Source organism: Peromyscus eremicus, chromosome 7 (genome assembly GCF_949786415.1).
Source record: "Peromyscus eremicus chromosome 7, PerEre_H2_v1, whole genome shotgun sequence".
Classification (NCBI taxonomy): domain Eukaryota; kingdom Metazoa; phylum Chordata; class Mammalia; order Rodentia; family Cricetidae; genus Peromyscus; species Peromyscus eremicus.
The window spans coordinates 80,644,679-80,664,813 of NC_081422.1; the positions used below are offsets into that span (position 1 = coordinate 80,644,679).

Genomic DNA, 20,135 nt, shown 5'->3' on the forward strand with positions numbered 1-20,135 from the left:
CAAATTAATCTCAGAGGCATTAGGTCAAGTGAAAGAAACCAGTCTCTACTCACAGGATGTTCTGGAAAAGCAGGGGCCACATGTAGAGAAGGGCTCCCGCCAACGGGAGAGACAGAATTTTTTGAGGTGGCAGACTGCTTTTGTGGTGCTGACTGCATAGCACTGGACACTGACAAAACCAATAGAACTAGTCACCAAAAGAGTGCACAAAATGTTCACTATACCAAATTCTCTTAGGCTCTCGTCAATTCGGCAGATAATCTTCTTAGTTAAAATGAAGAAATACAGTAAAAAGAACTAAAAGTTTGTTTATATATTGTTAAACATAGTAAAGGGGACTAAAAGCACACTATTGATGTATTTCACATTCCAATTTTAAAGTATCATTTTTGTCTAAATGAGATGTCCTTTTCCATAGTCTATTGTTTAAACTTTAAATAAGTTAAATCTATATAAATGATTTAATGTTACTGCAAATAATTTGACAGATCAATCTTTAAAAATATTTCTTCATATTTTAAAATATTTCAGAATTTTGGAAAATTGTATTGCCATACATATATAAGAGGGAAACTTATATTATTCTAAATCAAATAAATAGAACTACGTGCCTATAATTTCAGCATGAGGGAAGCTGAAGACAGGATGACTATAAGGCCAAGGCTTGCTGAAGCTACATAACAAGACCCTGTCTCAATACAAGTATACATTTTTAAAAAGGATAAATTGAGCTTGAATTTTTATTGTCATATTTTGAATTTGTCAATGTAGTTATATACATATTTTACATCTACAAAAAGAGAAGCATTCTTTCCCACACAGCTTTTAGAGTGCCCAAAATTATTATTTAAATAACCTGTTTTTATAATTAAAACATAGTATTTTTTATATCTTCCTAGTGGTACGCCATCTTATTTCTCGTGTCTCTATGTTGGTATGTGTGTGTATGTGTGTGCAGAGGCAAGTGCATGATGAACAGAGGCCCACACCGACTGTCTTAGCTGCTCTCTGCCTTACTGAGACAGGGTCTCTCAGTGAACCTGGAACTAACTCATCCAGTCAGCTAGGCTGCCGGGCCAATGAGCTCCACAGATCTCCTGTCTCCACTTGAACCAGTGCTGGGCTTAGACATGCCCCACTCTGCTCACCATTTCACAAGGGTGCTGGGATCAAACTTATCATCTTCAGACTTGTACAGTGGGCACTCGGTTCAACACCTCCCCTGTCTCATTTTTTAATTTTTTGGGGGGTACTAATTAAGGATTTAGAGTCCAGGCACGGTGACATGTACCTATAATTCCAGCACTCCATAGAGTAGACTGGAGTTCAAGGGCAGACCCAGGTGTGGCGGTGTATGACTTTCCAGGCAGAGGAAGGTGGATCTCTGTGACTTCAAGGTCAGCCTGGTCTACATAGTGAGTTCTGTCTAGTCCAAGGAGGGACACATAATGATATCCTGCCTTAAAAAAAAAATAAAAATGAAAAATGTTAAAAGCTAGTCTGAACTACACAGACTTGATCTCGAAAAAAATTTAAAAAATTTGCATAAATCTTTTAAGGTAAAGTCTAGCCTAACCAGCAAGTTCCAGATCAATGAGAGGCTGTGTCTCAAAAAGAGGTGGATGACTCCTGAGGGACAACACCTGAAGTTGTCCTCTGGCCTCCATATACATGCACAAACAAATGCACACACATTCACACACACACACACACACACACACACACACACACACACACAAATAAAATCTTGAGCCAGGCCTAGTCATACACACCAACACCTCCAAACAGTAAGGTATCTAAAAACAAGCAAATAAAGAGTTACTTTAAACTGCACATAAGTGTCAGCACCTTAAGTATATTGTCTTGGTCCAATGTGTCCAACATATCTTATATCACATATTTTTAAATATATTCCATATAATCAGTTTTGTTGGTAGTATCACGTGCAGTGTTTAAATGGTGGTTTTAAGGTATATGCACTTTAACAAACTGTAAAGGGGCCTTTGGCATAAAACATGTCAAGAACTGCTAAAGAGAACTATGCTTCAGATTTTAAGGCCTATGTACCTCTGACATAAACCCAGAAATTCCATGGGCAGCTTCCTCCACGAGGCCACAGCTGACATGTGTAGAGATGTTTTCTGACTTAACGTTTGCTACTTTATTGAGCTTGTGAAGCTTGCTGCATTGGTCAGAATTCCTCAGAAACGCCATACATACACACATCTGTATAGACACATATATACGAGATTTATTAATTATAAGAGAACTATAATTGACTCACTCGACTGTGGGGTCAGAAAAGCCACAGTGCTACCTCTAGCAAGCTACAGACCCAGGGGAGTCAGTGCTGTGATATCAGGCCTGAAAAGTCCTAAGTGCAAGATCCTTGAAGTACTAATCTTTCAGTTTTGAGTTTATGGGAAAAGAAAAAAACAAAAAACTAAAAACACCTAATGTCCCAGCTCAAAAACAGGCAGAAGGAGAACCTCCCTACTTGGTGTTTATATTCCAGTCAGGCCTTCAACTGATTAAATGAGGCTCACCCACACCAGAAAGGAGAATCTCTTCTACTCAATTCAAAGGTTGATCTCATCCAGAAACACCCTCTAAGGCACTCCTAAGAATACTGACTGACCAAATGTACGGGCACCCCTGTGATACACAAAGTTAACTGTCACTCTCAGCTAATATTTTCCAACAAGTTACATTGAATTCATGCTTATGGTGCCCGTGTCAGTTACATTTTGCTGCTGGGATAAAGTACCAGGACCATAAGCAACTCGGGAAGGACAATTTTATCTTATCTTCCATCCAATGGCCAAGGCAGGAACTCAAGGTAAGAGCCTGGGGCAAGAACTCAAGAAGAAGCCATTCGGGAACACTGTTTATGGGTTTGCTTCCTCGGGCTTGCTCAGTTACCTTATAGATCCTAGACCCTCCTGTCCAGGGATAGGGCCTGTGTGAATGACCCACAGACATTCCCCAGCCCTGATGGAAGCAATTCCCCACCTGAGGCTCTCTCAGGTGTCAAAGTGACAACCAAGATCAGCCATTACAAATGACTAAAAACAAGTACTAGAACTGAGAAACACAATAACTCAACATTTTCACGGGATGGGTTCAAGAACGGAAATGAAGCAGAGAGGGAAGAGTCAGGGATGCTCATGATGGATCATTCCAAATGAACCAACCTGATAAAGTTATGAAATAAAACACTAGCAGGCCTTTTAGTCTGCAGTTAGCATTTACATCATCAGTCTAAAAAGGAGAGAATGCTGGAGTGGGCTCAGCTGACAACAGTGCTTGTCATGTCATGTGAAATGAGCCAAAGAAACTCATTTCACAACCCCAGCACTCAAGCAAAAGCCGGGTATGGTGTCAGGCTTTTTTAATCCTCACTCTGAGGAGGTAGAGGCAGGCATCCCTGGAGTTCACTGGTCAGCCTAACTAGCCAGTGATCTCCAGGTTCAAAGACCGACTCTACTCAGAGAACAAAATGAAGAGCAGATGAAGAAGACATCCACCATAGGTGTCTGGCCTCTCCACATCCGTGCGTGTGCAAGTGCACAAAGATATACACACCAAAAAGAGGAGAAAGGAAAAAAGACTTGAAAAATATTCCAAAATTTATGAAAATGTTGGAAAAAGATGTAAGATTACACAATCACAAAGTTTAACAAAGCTAAGAACAGTAACAAAAATTCTAATTGCAAAAGCATTTATATTCAAGATTTTGAAAGTGAAAAACAAGCACCACCATTAAGACATCCAAAGAAAAGTGATATACATATACATAATTACCCAAGTGACTACAGCTTTCTCATCACAGTCAAGGTAGACCAGGGAAAAGGGGACAATGCTTGTAAATACCGAGGAAGAGAACTAATAACGGATAATTCCATACCCAGTGAAAATATGCTTCAAAATCAAAGTGAAATAAGGACATCCCCAAAGAAAGGAAAACCAAGATAGCTGGTCTCCTGAAGACCTAGTCCAAAAAAAAATCTTGAGACGGAAGGGAAATGTCCCCTGGTAGTGGGTAGCTGTCTGAGCCACGCCTGAAGCACCGCCCTGGTGAGGTAGCTGTAGCTGTTACAGCTGCCTATGACCTTGAGTTACTGGCCTCTGGGGCACTAGGGACCCTTAAGGCCTGGGATACATGTACGCTGGTCCTTTTCTTGGATACCTCATGGTTCTGGATGCTGGAATCTTGGACCAAGCCATTCAGTGTGGGACATAGCTCAGCTTTCCTGGACCCTATGATAAATCTCCTGTGGTTGTGAGTTTACCCCCAAATAAATTCCTTTAATCTTTAAATAGACTCTGTGGGTTAATTCCAATTTATTTCAAAGAATATGATGGGCATTGAAGAAACTCCATATGTAGTTTGCTTTCCTTATGGCAAAAGTTAACCATTTGGGCAAAAAACTGTTCTTGCCTGGACTGCTTGACAAAATGTTGTATTGACTGAACATGCAGGATCTATGGAAAAAATGACCAGTAAATTTTGCCAAATCAAGGCAAGGTGGTCCTTCAGGTTCCTGCTTTGCAGAGGAGACTGCCACACATTCTGCAGGACACAAGGAGAAGCAACAGAGAAAATCTAGGCCTATAGGCTGAAGATGGATGCCCCAACATTGCAGAGGAACTTTGGGTGACTATCCAGGCAGCCAGCTGTCTCTGTCATTCTAGATTTTTGGAAGTTGCTTACAATGCTCTTCCTGTTTACTTAGGTAATATGATATCCTTCTGGGGTCTTTGATGTAGTTGAAGTCTAGATAGTTATAATTTCCTTGGTTATGATAAAAGATAAATTAAATATGAAACTTTAGACTCACAAATATAGGATAAATGATAAAATATTTTCTTTAATTTTGCCATTACAAATAGACTAGATATTGTAACTGTAATTCTTGCTTGATAACTGTTTATTATATATAATTTTACTATAGTAAAGCTAAAACCTTCCTTTTTAATTAGATAGCAAAGGGGAAGTGCTGGGGGATGTCTTTTGTATGCTGTGAATATATGTTGTTCCCATTGGTTAATAAATAAGCCGCTTTGGCCTATGGCAAGGCAGCTTAGAGGCAGTCGGTAAATCCAAGGAGAGAGACAGGAAAGAGAAAGACGGAGTGAGGAAGACACCAGGCTGCCATCCTAGGAGCAACATGTAATGGGACGCAGGTAAAGCAATGGAATGCATGATAATACATAGATTAATAGTTATGTGTGGAGTTAAACTATAAGAACTAGCTAGCAAGAGGCCTGCCAAAGACCATACAGTTGATAATTAATATTAAGCCTCTGAATGATTATTTTATAAGCAGCTGAGGGACTGTGGGGCCAGGTGGGACCTGAGAAAATTTACAGCTATATCTCCTGAGGACAATTTGGGGCATCAGCAATCAAAGAACAGAAGCTATAAATATCTGGGAACTGTATCAGTCTCCTCTCCCTCCTAAAATCTTCAAAATATGTGTGGGAGTTTAAAAGGACATAACATTTTATCTTCTGCATCCTATACAAAGATGTGAACTGATGCAATACATACAAATACAGTGGTAACAGAGAAATGTAATGAGACCCACAAGACCGTAATAGTGGCACATTCCAAATGAGTTATAAAATCTTAATGTTACGTAGACTATAAAAGAGCATTATTTCAGAACTGGTAAAAGAAAATGACTATGCAAAGAGTATGATCATAAGACTTTTAAATAGACTAAAATACAATTATAAATATTAAAACAATGGGAAAGGAGAAATCTCAGGTTAAAATCAGAGAACAGACATCTAATAAAATGTTAGACATAAATTCAAATGTAACAATTACATTAAATGTAAATTATCTAAACACACAAATTAAAATACACTGTTAGAAACTGACAATGACTGACTAGATCACCCCTGCTTCTCACTTGTGTAATTTTGTCAGGATTTAAGAACTGTCACTCCATATGGCAGCCTTTCTAGCTATAGGTTATAACCTGACAGTTGTGGATCCCTTAAAGCCAGCAATACCATCCTGTCACATGTTAGTTCTCAAAGAAGGAATAACTGTTTTCCATTTTCCTGATCGATAAACTGATTTTTTCTGATGATTTGGAAAAACATAAATTGCCTGAGAAATTTGAGAATGGAATTTGTCTGATATATCCTGCACTATGAAGTATAAAGTTTTCTATTTTAAGATATAAGGTGTATGATTTCTCCTATATGTCATATAGTGACTTTTAATTTTTTAAATTTAAAAGACAAAATTTAGTTTTAATAATTTTAAATTAGAAAAAAATGCATGTATTTATTATGTATGTTTGGGGAAATATATACATTGTAGAATGGATAACTTTAATTAACATATGCGTTACTCCCACATACTTTGTGATAAAAACACAGAATTTAGGAAGGTTTCTTTAATATGAAGGTGGTTGTGCGTTACTTGATTTATATTCATAACTATTATAACTCATCATTATAAAGAATCCCTTCTCTCACGTTTTGTTTTTTATAGGGGGTGGGGTTGCTAGTTGATTTTTTGGTCTTTGATTTTGGAGAATATTTTAGGTGGGGCCTCACTGTCTGATCCAGGTTGATGTACAACTCACCATGCAGGTCAAGTGATCTCAAGTTCGAAATCCTCCTGCTTCCACCGTCATGTAATTTTTCAGAACATGAGCTCCTGTCTGATAGAGGATCATCACCCATATTTCTTGTTTGTATTTTTCCATCCTGTTACTTGGCCTTTCTATAATGCTTGTTCTAGATATTTCTTTGAGACAGTGCATCATGCAGCCCAGGCTGGCCTCAAACTCAATATGCAGGCAAGGATGACCTTATACTTCCAATCTTCCTGCCTTTACCTCCTGGGTACTGGGCTTATAGGCCTGCACCACACCACCATGCCCAGATTATGCCATACAGGAAATCAAACCCAAGACTTTGTTCAAGCTAGGAATGTACTCTACCAACTGAGCTATATCCCCAGCTCTGTCCTGGATAATTCTTCTGCACAGTGCAGTTTGCTTGAGCTTTATCAAATAATCAAAAACAAGTTTTATTAATGAAACTTATTTATATTCACTGATCTGACCAATATGTTTGTTCATGATTTTATTATTACATTTACTACAGGTCCTAAAAATAGGGTATTAGACCTTCAATTAGTAAAAAGTTTAAAGACAAGCAGAAGGATGATCATTCCAAAGTTTAATTTCACTTAAGCTAATGGCCCAAATCATGAACTTAGCTCACTAACCAGACCTGGCAATACAGTAACAGTCATCCTCATCTCAAAATTATTGATTTATCTTGATGTGGTAGTCTGTGCCAATCATCCCAGCTACCCAGGAGACTGAAGCAAAGGAATCAACTAAATTCAAGCCAAGCCTGGGCAATTTATAAATGCAAGACCTTGCCTCCAAATAAAGGGGAAATGGGGAGGAATATAGTTAGATCAGTGGTAAAGTTCTTTCCAAACATACACAAGACCCTGGGCTCATTGCCCAATGTTGTAAAGAAAGTAAGATTTTATAAGTGTCTGATAAAATCTATGACTTTGACATTTGCCTAGAAAAACAGGAAGCTGGGCTGAACAGTCAAGGATGAACCAGAGTCCCATAGGCAACACTGAGGGCAAAGAAAAGAGTTACTCTGTAACAATGTTCCTTAACACCCTTCTAAAAGCTCCACTTAAGGAAGTCAAAGCAGAAGACTATGAGACATTAACTGATTGCTAGCTTCCTTTTTTTCTCAAATCAAAATAACATTCTACCAGAGTGTACTAAACACAAGTAAAAGTATTATATGATGAAACTTCTTCAATGACATAAGTGTATTAGATGGTCAGGGCTGCCAAAATAAAGTACAGTACCACAAGCAGGGTTGTGTAAACAACATTCATTTATTTCTCACAGTTGTGAAAGCAGGCATGCTTGAGACCTACCTATCCGCAGGACTGGTTTCCTCCTGACATTTCTCTCCTACTCTACAGACAGCTTCTGATCCACAAACTATCAATGCCTCCCTGTGTCCTCACAGGTCTGTCCTTTAGCTAGAAAATGGTACTGGGAGTTATAATTTCAACGTAAGAATTTTGGAATAATGTAATTCACTGCATATAAAGACATTTCTAATGTGTGTGTATTATTTTATAATGCAGATGTACTGAGTCACAATCAAGTTGGAAAATACCTTTGAAGACTCTGAATAATTAAAAAATATTGTAATCTGTTCATTAAGGGGCTTACTCTTAACACTGCACTCAAGTCTAAAGACCCTTCAACCTTCAGTTGCCTGGGAATATTCACAATGGAATCACGATTGTGAACACACAAGCACTTGTGCTGGTGTTCTTAACCAGTAAAAGTAAATAAATGAATGAATGAATAAATGATGTCCGTGACCTTTCAGTACAAAAGCTCTAAAACTTCTAGTCCCATGTTTTTCTGAAATTTGTTATTGTTTTACTCCAAGGTCACCAGCTGAGCCTGCTGAGGACTAAAGATAAGCTGTCTTCTGTCTTCAAAGGCAAAGGTTCCGGTGTCTGCAAACAGGAGGGTCGGTGGTTGACTTAGATGTATTACAAGTCCACCTCCACAGCCTCAGGAAAAATGGTGACTTTTTATATTCTCTCTATTATTGAAAACAATTGTCATTTGTCTTAAACCACAGTGCTTTCTGCTCCTAATCATAAGATGTGTTTCTCTCTCTCTTTTCCTTATAACACACCAAAGTAGGTCTTGATAAGCTGGGAAGCAAACAGCCATAAAGCATTTCTCAGAAATTCACCTTTTAAATTTCAAAGTTAATAATGCAGTCCAAATTGTACTTTTATGAGAAATCATCACTAGCTACAACTGGAATAAAATGCCTAAAACATCTAAAAGGGGTAGCATTTGGAGACTCGTAGGAACAATTACATATAACAAAGTTATCAATTAGTGTTTTCCAACCACTGCATAAACAAAGTGAGAAATAAGAAGAATTATTTTATTGTACATGCAATTTTAATTTCTGTACAGCAGTTTATAAAACATGATTATTGGCCACATAAAATTTCTGAAAACATAGAAACACAAGCCATCTAAATCAGAAGCTATCCTGGAAATAATAAATTTTAAATTAGACATACATATATATGTGTGTGTGTGTGTGTGTGTGTGTGATAGGCATGGATAAGCATCTTAAAATAGTTCAGGCTGCAGGGTATGGTGGTTCGCACTTGCAACTGCAGCACTCAAAAGGCTGAGGCAGGAGGATTGCTTTGAGTTCAAGGCCAGCCTGGGATACACCAAGAGAGATCCTGCCTCAAAAAAAGTCTGTGTGTGTGTGTGTGTGTGTGTGTGTGTGTGTGAGAGAGAGAGAGAGACAGAGACAGAGACAGAGACAGAGAGAGACAGAGAGAGACAGAGAGAGAGGTTCATAAAGATAGCAAATCCTCTTAGTTTGAGGCTGATGTACTACCCAAACAGCTATGATGAAAACAGTCTGAAGTGAAGTGATACATACTTGATTTAGAATAAGGTTTAAAATTCTGAAGATCTTGTCTCTCTGTTTTTTTTTTCACTTCATGTCTACTGTTACTTTTTATTTCACCAATTTTTAACTCGATTATCCACAAGTAGTTACAATTTCACAGATTGTAAAGTTTAAGCCAAATTCTAACATTTCTGACTATCTTCTATAATACAATAACAGATTCAAATGAACTTTGGACTTCAGTGTAAATGTGCATTACTTAGATATTAATTAATTAGACAGCTACATTTGTGAGTATATTGTCTTAGGATAATGCCAGAACTAACACTTTGGAAGCTACCTGCAATTGTTGGTGTGGTGGCTAATGCCTTTAATCTGAGCACTTAGGAGGCAGAGGCAGGCAGATCTCTATGACTTCAAGGTCAACCTAGTCTGCATAGTAAATTCCATCTAAACCAGACAAATCTACACAATCAGACCTTCACTAAACAAATAATGACAAAGTAATGAATACAAAATAATGTGGGACAACTGAGTGTATAAGTGTAAGCATTACATAATGACAGTAGGAATAAGATAATTAGGAAAGGCTTCCCTAGGGAAACGATTACTGAGTCAATTAATATCATTTTAATTCTAAAAATTGCACAACAAAAATGCAAAGAAGAAAATCATCACATACATTTTAAGCTAAAGGCTAAGTTTGGGAGTTAATTAGAGGAACCTGGGATACACAGTAAAACGATAATTGTACTTTAACATAACAGGAAATAACACCATAAATACTTGAATAACAGAAGGGGCAAGTGAATAAAATGCTAACTAATGGAAATGGTGTGTGTGTGGGTGTGTGTATGTGTGTGGGTGGGTGGGTGTGCGCGCCTCTAGTGGTGAGCCACTTGATGGGGTTCTGGGAACTGAACTCAGGTCCTCTGCAAGAACAGCAAGCACTCTTAACCACTGAGCCATTTCCCCAGCCCCAGGAGAAGTTTTCATCCATACCTATATGTAAGGAAATAGTGCTAACGAAGTGTGCCTTGGTCACCCAAAAGGAGGGTCATAAAATTCTTCTTTAATGTGGTTAAAGGAGTCTATCTACGACCAGGTGACAGGCCAGGCCAGGCCAGGCTATTAGGAGATATTTAGAGAGTTAAGATTAGCATCCCTTTGGAGTCAGATCATCTCAAAATAAAAAATAAAAACTGAATTGAATTAAAAATCCTGTCCTGCTAATGAAGACAGAGGAGTCTTGAGTGTATGGCAGATGAGGAAAAGCCCAGTTACCTGCTTCCAATGTTACTTCCATGATCCTAAGGCTGAATAAGTAAAATTCACTTTATTGATTGCCCCAGGATGACCCAGATTTTTAATCCAATTTCATACAATACAGAGAAAATGTGTGAACACATTAATACTACACATTTCTGCCTTTAGTGCAAGATCTCTGTGACAGTGTTATCTGTCCTAAAGTTGGTGCCAGCTGTTACAGGACGGGGAGATTCCAAATAGAGTGAAGTACACCTTTGCTAAGGGATGGTCTGGCCTGTCTACCCACTCTTAACAAACATTTCAACCTTGACTTAAGAAAATCAAACAGGTTATACTACTCATGTGATCTTGTCAAAGCAGCCCATAATTTCATCACAAATTAGGGCAGGCAGGTAACACGTGAAACTAGCAAATGGTTTTGTCACACCAAAGTTTACCTTTGTTCTAGTGAAAATAGACCAGGACCTACAGAATAATAAAGGAAGGGAAAAAAAAATCCAACTGGCAATTAAATTTATTTTGAGGAAAAAATAAGTAGAAAAACTTTAAAATTTTTATACTACTTAACTATACATAGTAAATAATCAAAGATTTGTAAAAGTCACCACAAAAAAATTGGAAACTCAAACTGGCTATAATGTATGAAATAATCAGACATCTTTAAGTTAATAATAATGATCAACAAGTCATCAACCACACAACTGGAGGAGAATGATGAGATCCACTTCTTAATGAAAAAGGTGGGTTCACTAAAGTGATAACCCAAACGACTAAACAGGCATCCATGCTGACACTCATGTCATGCTCCATGTACTGAACAAATAGGAAATGTTAGAAACACACACACACACACACACACACACACACACAGAGAGAGAGAGAGAGAGAGAGAGAGAGAGAGAGAGAGACCCCAATGTAAAACCACGCTGTAAAATAATACCTAGTTATTTACAAAAGCAAAACGATTGTTTCTACAGTGTCTTCCAGATTTAGGAGAGATCTTGGGGATGGGGTGGGAGGAGATATGTCACAGCTTGTGAAAAAAAAGAACTCCGATTAGGGCATACACTGAATTTCCTTTCAATAAAAAAAAGAGGACAGGTTAAAGAAAAAATAATAATAGCAACTTCCCCAAAGCTAAAATTCAGAAAGAAAAAAAAATAAATACAATAAATGGCTTTACTACAGGCTCATGTAAATTTTTCCCACCAAGGCATGCATGCAAGGTGCAAGGGCAGCTTAGGCTCTTAACCGTGTCGCCCCAGAAACCAAGAGGCCCTGGATCTCCAACATCCTCGATGGGGAGGGACCCCAGGCACTCAGAACCCATCTCTGTTCAGTAGGGACCAGTAGGGTCACTCGTCTCCAGAGCAGCCTCCGGTCACTGCCAGGTCCTGTCACCTGGACAAGGATGGCACGTCGCCGCCGCGGCTGCCCTGGCCGCCCGCCCGCCCGCCCGCTTGCCTGCCACCCTCACGGACACCGCTCGGTTCCCACACTGGTCCACACTTCCCTCCCCGGGTTGGGCTCCTGGCTCTCGGGAGACGGGCAGACAAAGAAAAGTCCCGGGCGGGCGGGCGGGCGGGCACAAGTTCCATCTTGCCCGGTGGTCCCCGGGCTGGATGCTGAGGGGCGCGGGCGCCGGCTCCGCCGTGGCCTCCGGGGACGTCCCCTCGGTGGGACACGCAGGTCCCCGCGGCCCAGGGGCGGGCGATGGGGGGCACCGGCCGGGGTCGGGGGCAGGACTCCCGGCGGGGCGGCTCTCGGGGCGGCGGGCTCACCTTGTTGAGATGCGGGTCCCGCGTCAGCAGGTAGCCGCGCTGGTGGGTGTGGCGGCGGCGGGGGGTTCGGGGCTCCATGGCCGTGGGCACGGTGGCGGGGCGGGCGCGGAGTGAGTGCGGCGGGCGGCGGCCGCGCGAGGGAAGGCCCCGCGGCCGGGGGCGGGCGGGCGGGGGTGGCGAGAGGGGGTGGCGAGGCGGGAGGAGCCCGCGCCTAAAGCCGCCGCCGCCGCCGCCGCCGCCGCGGCCGGGCGGCCCGCGAGAAGCGCTGAGTCACGGCGGCATCGGCCGAGCCGCCGTGCGAGGGGCGGGGGCGGGGCGCCGGCGGGGCTGGCAGGCGGGCGGGCGGGCGAGCGGGCGAGCGGGCCACCCCGGGCCCCGACGGGTGAGCAGGGGCGGGCCGCCGGGCTCCCTCGCTTCCTCCGCGCGGTCCACTGTCCTCCCCTAACCCCACCGTCCGGGATGCCAGCCATGCCCCCGGGGCCTGCTGCAGGAAGGGATGAACTTTGACCCAGAAAGCCCAGGCCTCGATGGCACTCACTGGGCGAGAGAGCGACTCCTCGCCCAGAATCTAATGAGTGTGATCAGAGGAAAGGTGTTAAGAGTGCACGGGTCCAGTGAACAGTCCTCCTGAGCTTAAGGACAATTTTCCTGAGTGTTCTGGAAAGCAAGATGTTCATTTTGCACCACTATGGTTTCTGCTTGGATGAGAGAGGGTCAGAATATAAGGTCTTGCCAGGGTTGAAATCCTGTGGTTGTCTTATTGATATTTATACTTCAAGATTCAAGGACTGGAGAAGTAGTCCGATCCCACCGTGGCAAAAAGGAATGTCTGATTAAAAAAAAAATTAAAAAAAAAAAAAAAAAAAAAAAAACAAGAACAAAGCAGCCTTCAGACACTAAAGCCTTACCCGGTCCCTTTCCAGTTAAGTAGACGGCCAGATTCTATGGTCTTCACCTAGACACTGCAGGACAGTGTGTGGGTTGTGCCATGATACCAATAAAACAGACTGTTGTCTTCATTTCTATTTATTTTACTTGGCCTATCAGTAAGTACAGCGATAGCTTCTGGGCTATGCTTGAATACAAAAGTTTCCTTGGCCTAGTTTTAACACTGGATAGAAGCAGTTATTTTATAGAGAACATTTTATTAGCATCGCAGAGTTCTTCAAAAACATGTCTTGCCTTTAAGTACACCTTTCATTGTGAATTTTATAATCCATAAATAATTAACCTCATAACATCTGAGAAGAAGGTGTACTTTACAAAGCTCACTCTCCTAAATTAGAGGAGGTGCTTTACAATTAGGGCACTTTGTGTGAGCCAAAAACAGTTTAACAGCAGACCTCGAAGATGCTTAAGGGGAAACAAAATAAAAAGCCAGTATAATGAAGCTGTGATGTCATAAATTTAGAGATGTTACTTGTCCATTCCTGTTTCTGGGACTTAAGGTCTATGGCCAGGAACACTGATATAGAATAACCCACACAGAGCATATGACCTCTTCCTCCAAGCAAACACTACAAAGGGTTAAAAAAAAACCCTCAGGATAGGTAAATTTCATATATTTTACTTGAATGTTTACTTTTCCTATGACAGTTCCAGTTCCAGTCATCTTGAATGGTTAGCAGCCCAAGGAACTATTTTGTACATCCACACGCACTTCCAAAAAAAGACTCAGAACCTGTTTCCCACATGTTAACAACAGCAAACTTCTCACTCTTTTTGTTTGTAAAATTAGATTTTATTGCCAAAAAAGTTTTTTTAAAAAGTGCATAGATTAAAAAAAAAGCAAACAGCAAAAACTCCTTTGCCTTCACTTACCTTGTAAGAAACTGAGGTTTGCAGTGCCACTCTGTACATAATTGATAATGTTAAGAATGTTAAAAATAGGCGCTGAAGAGATAGCTTAGCAGTTAAAAGTACTTGATGCAGAGGACCCAAGTTCAGTTCTAAGGGCCAAGTGGTGTGGCTTACAGCTATCTGTAACTCCAGCTCCTCTCACACTGCATGCAGTACACATACATCCATGCAGGCAAACACTTTGTGCATAAAATAAATCACAAAAAAGAAAACAAAAAGAATGTCAAAGGTAGAGGCTGGTGGTGTGGCTCCTCCGTAAAGCGCTTGTTTAGCATAACTGAGGTCCTTAGTCTGATCTCCAGTACGTTCATTTATCCCTTAATATATTGAAAATACATTCAGAATGTTTGCTGAACACTCACCATATACTAAACTTCAGGCTGGGTTATCAGCACACAGACATAAGTTTGAGGGGACAGTGAATAGACAAGAAAAGATGTTAGAAAATCACAACATCTAAACTATGAAAAAAGTAGACTGTATTTCAGCAATTCGGAACATGAAGTCTCATTTTAAAATATGCTTTTAATTATTTTTCTCTAACAGAGGATATTTTCTTTTTAAGTACTTGAAAATATCTCTAATGGTGGAAGCATTTTCTCAGGAGTAACTACAAGAGAATACCCATAATGCCTCACTTTACATGTATATTGCAAACATGTTCCCCAACTGCCACAGATATGTAGTTGAGTTTCCCACACTTGGGGAAACCTCAGGAGTTAGCAGATCTGGAATGGAATGCTGAGCCTTGCCCTAGGAAAACTGCCTACATGATCATGGTATGTCCCTTGCCAAATAAGTCTGTAATTTACCTTTTAAAATGAAAACATTATCATTTTCCACTACAAAAAGAAAATTAATTTGGGTTTTATGTATGTTTTTTTTTTTTTTTTTTTGGAGACAGTCTCCCTAAATAGCCTCCTGAGTATTAGGATTACAGGTGTATACCACCATGTGTGGCTTCTAAACTTGTTTTTAGGAATACAAATTTTACTTATAATTTTAGGCATTAGAGGCCTTCATGTTATAAAGCAGGATTAACTGACTTTATAAGGTTAAGTATTAACCTTGTGTGATTGATAATATTGTGCTCAGTTCTTCTGTTTGTATTGAATTCTCTTTTATAATAAACTAAGTGGTTTTTGAAACTGTTTTTGTTTGCATCCTTTTTTTTTTAGGAGAAGAGATGTTTGAAAACAGATCCATGGAAGGATTTTGTTTTGTTTTGTTTGGGTTTGGTTTTAGCAGATAACACATAGCTTCCCAGAAACGCAATTTATCTCTCTAGGTCTAAGGTCAGCTATGAAGTGTATGCTAAAGTTTGCCTCCTCTAGCTTGAAGAGTAGGAGAGCTGTTCAGTCTGCAGGGCTGAGAAAGTGTGCTCCTCTTCAATGTGGAAAAGCACACAGAGTGTCCCAATAGTGTACAGGACATACTTTATTGCTCTGTTACGTATTACCTCAAGAGTTAAACAACAACAATCACTGCATGCACTCCTGTGGTTTCTGTGCATGCCTGATTGGAGAATAGTCTGGTTTCTTAGTACTGGCCCTCGGTTTCTCACATGGCCACAATAAGAGTAGTTGACACGTCCATAGAGTCCCAGCTACTCAGAAGGCAGTATTACTTGAGGCAGGAATTCATCAAGTCAACCTAGGGAACAGAGTGAGTGAGAGCTTTGAGAGAGAGAGAGAGAGAGAGAGAGAGAGAGAGGCAAGAAGAGAGAAGAGAAGGAGAGGGAAGTAGCCTTGGAATAATGCTTATCTGCCTGGCAGTTGGGGCCTTTCCGGTTACACACACATACGCCCTGTTTCCCTCAGTATCTCTCTTCAGGGAGTCTCGGGGTCTCTTCATATGTGACTCCTCATTATAGGCTGATTTGAGGTCCTCAAGCATTAACAAACAATTGACATGGAACCTAGCCTGTATGCGTGCAGGGCAAGTATTCCAGAGTCCAAGCTAGACAGTGTTTTTCCTCCAGATAACCTAGCCTCGGAAGTCACATATCATCAGTTCTTTTTTAATGCAAACGGTCACATAAAGCTGCCCCCATGGGAGGAATGTCAAAGCCACATTGTAAGAAGAGCTTGCTTGCTGGGGAAAACGTGGAAGCAGCTTTGAAAACACTGTCTTCCGTTCTGATCTATGGAGCACTGTTTAACTTCCCATCACTCACTCACCTAGTATGTGTAGGGGATGATAGACTTGACATAGATTACAGACAAGAATATAAAATGTGTATAAGTAACGAGCTGAGAAGAACTTAGTTCAGTAAAGTAATTTAAAGAGTGCATATATCAAGGCTGGTAAAGTGCCAGAGCTCATGAGGACCCGAGTCAATCCCTAAAAGCCAGGCTTGGAGCATGCACTTGTAATACTAGCATTGCGGCAGCAGAAATGGGTGGGCCCCCTGGGCTCCCTAGGCAGCTTAGCTTAGCCCAATCAAGTTCCAGGTCACTAAGAGATCTTGTCTTAACAAAGTGGATAGCTCCTGAAGAACAGCATACAAGGTGACCTCTGGCCTCCACACATGTGCACAGGTGTACATATGAACACACACACAAAGTATATCATCCTAATTCAGTTCAGATTCAGACTTAAACCCTTAGGGTTATTTTCAGTATATCTGTTGCCATAGTTACTGCTGATAACTTATCTAGGAAGAGGTTTCAAAATGCCTTCCAAATTGTTTTCATTGTGGATTAGTGAGATGTATTTTCTTTACATTTTTTTTAAAAAAAATAGAAATCTCTTAAAAATCTGTTAAGACTCAGCCAGAGTGTTAAATTACCCACAATACACCATTCTACAATGTACCTACCTTAAGTATCATAGTTAGATCACCAAGTTACATTGGTTTCACAGAAGGTTAACAAAGAGCCATGAAATAATTACATGTTTGAGACAGGCCAGCCTGTTCTACGAAGAGAATTCCAGGACAGCCAAAGCTACACAGAGAAACCTCATCTCGGGGAAAAAAAAAAAAATTACATATTTGAAACACGTCTGGGCCTGTTGGAACCATGTATTACTTAGCTGTAATAACAGAATAATAATTAATCATATTAAAAATAAGCCAGAAACTTAATAGTAATGGGTAGAGAACTTTTTGAATTTAGAAAAATATGCTCCAAGACTGTTAAAAGTATATTTTGCTGGGTGGTGGTGGCACATGCCTTTAATCCCAGCACTTGAAAGGCAGAGCCAGAAGGGGATCTCTGTGAGTTCGAGGCCAGCCTGGTCTACAGCGTGAGATCCAGGACAGGCACTAAAACTACACAGAGAAACCCTGTCTCAAAAAACCAAAAAAAAAAAAAAAAAAAAAAAAAAAAGGGTATATTTCATTTTATAATTTTACTATGTTTGAGGTTTACCATAAAGGGCACATATAATTTTATATACAGGAAAAGTATTTTAAAATGTTTGTAGCATACTTGGAGTTGGGGTGTGTGATCAGTGCATTATTCTGTAAGGTTTTGGGGATCCCACAGTCTTTCCTCCTTCATTCCTGAGATGGTTGAGGTTGTGGGTCAGCAGTCTATTTCATCAGCATCGTGGATCGTGAAAACTCCTGGCAGCTGGCCAGCAGGCACTAAACCCAACCATAATAACATGCCAGTCGAAGATGGGCCAGATAAATTTCATAAGTCCTTACTGTGCCAAGCACCTGTGCAGATCCACCCAGCTCTCCTTACTCTGAAATAGCTAGATTAAAAACAAACACAAGTGATCTAAAGATAAAAAACTGAAGTTAAAGAGCTTTATGGAAATGTCAAACTTTTAAAAATAAATAATATAGATCAAATTTACCATTTAACCCTGATTCATTTAAATTATCACATAGTTTAATTAATTAATATACAACGGATGTTCAACTACAACATGATGTTTATCTCTAATCATTTTATGTAGATTTTTACTTCTTGCTATCTATATATTCTGAACATCTTAATGTTAGAGAAAGCCTACATATGATTTATTTTCAAATTGAGGTTTGATTTGAAAAACTTGTTAAAGTTTTTAAATGTCTTCTTGGAATGCTCTAGAGGCAAGTTACTACTTTTAAATTGGCATTTACTTTGAACACCATATTGAACTATTTGCATTCTTATTTCAAGAAATTTTTTTAAATAATCAGAAAAAATCCTCAGGGACAGAAGAGCCTTATTAAGTTACTTGATTTAGTTTGAATAATCTTAATAGACAGAATATTGTTTCTTTGGGAAGCCAACTCATAACATATAAACTTCATTAACTCTGAGCCCAGGAGCTATATCTAGTGGCTAGCATCCAGGGCCCCACCAGAAACACAAGTAAGCCAGTATTAAGTACCAGCTCTCCCTCTGTAATGCCATCAAAAATTGGCTTTCAAATGGAGTCCTAAGCAGACACTGCTGATGTAAGCGCAGAGCTCCAGACTTTCTGGGAGAGGCAGTGTGTTGAGGAAGATTGTGTTGGGAGAGTTATACAAGAGATTCATTCATGGTAGATGGAAACCTGAGAGAAAGCACATAGGCCAGAGGAGAAATGAGGAGTGTTAAAATAAATTTTGCCATCGTGAAAACTGCAGGATCGAGCTATTCTGAAGACATACTTAGATTTCTGAAGGAGAACTTAGAAATCTTTGGATAGGGGCAAAAAATAAAAAGTCAATTTTAATTGGTAAGAAAGTTATTAAGATTTGTTTTGAGTTTTGGGTTTGTTTTGTTTTGTTTTGTTTTTTGTTGTTTTTTTTTTTTTTTGTGTGTGTGTGTGTGTGTGTGTGTATGTGTGTGGTTTTGAAATAACTAGGCTTGGGTCCTTGTTTTCCCTAAGAATTCACTTAGCCTTTGAAGACTTCCCAAGAAGCCTGGAATTTATACAGATAGAGGAATCTTTACCTTCATTGTTTACAGCCAGCCTGTTTATACTGAGATTTGAAGATATGTTTTCTTTGCTAGAGCCCAGTGCCAGAAAAACTGAAGTCAGTAATCGCCTGCCCTGAGCTCCCCAACTCCCTCACCCACCCCACCCATCAGGCTCTTTACCTTCTGTGGTTAATGGAAAGGGAAAGTTCCCAGTACATTTCCTCCCCTTCACTGTGGAAGCTGCTCACTCATGTGGATAATGAGGCTGATAGAACCAAGACCAGTACATCTCCACCATGGCCTTACAGTGACAGGAACTGAGTTTTATCATGTGCTCCAGTCTCTACAGACATTGAAGAATCCTACTGACCCCCCAATACACACACACACACACACACACACACACACACACACACACACACTTTCTTGCATCTCTTCCCTTTCTTTGTATTTTAACACATAACCCCAACACAAGGGGCAGTGTGTGTGTGTGTGTGTGTGTGTGTGTGTGTGTGAACAAAAAGACTATGCTGAGCTGAAAAGAGAAGAGGCTTCCAGAACATAGGCAAAATGAGGGCCCAAAGTATAAAAATATTGTGTTAAAAGTCCTCAAGTTCTTAAAAAATCAGCTATGTAACAGTTCTAGGTTTGCCAGAGAAAACTTGAAGATTTTACAGGTCAGGGATGGACATGGCGGTGCATACCTTTGATCTCAACATTCGGGAGGCAGAGGCCCATAGATCTACAAGTTCTAGACCAAGCTGGTCTACATATGAATTCTAGGCTAGCCAGGGCTTCAAAGTGAGACCTTGCCTCACAAATTAGTTAATTAATTAATTAATAAAAATTTAAAAAAGGTTTTCTGGTCAAGTCCTACAGACTTTAATTCATACTTGGA

The 20,135-nt window shown here is 40.2% G+C and overlaps 1 protein-coding gene across 1 annotated transcript in view; it reads right to left on the reverse strand.

Moving 5' to 3' along the window:
- Window positions 1-12,664, reverse strand: part of Me1 (malic enzyme 1) — a 117,036-nt gene extending 104,372 nt beyond the window's left edge. The window contains exon 1 of the mRNA XM_059268324.1: window positions 12,531-12,664. Within this exon, the coding sequence (XP_059124307.1) occupies window positions 12,531-12,608 (78 nt within the window). The 5' untranslated portion in view covers window positions 12,609-12,664. The remainder of the gene's footprint in view (window positions 1-12,530) is intronic.
- Between the last annotated feature and the right edge of the window lie 7,471 nt (window positions 12,665-20,135).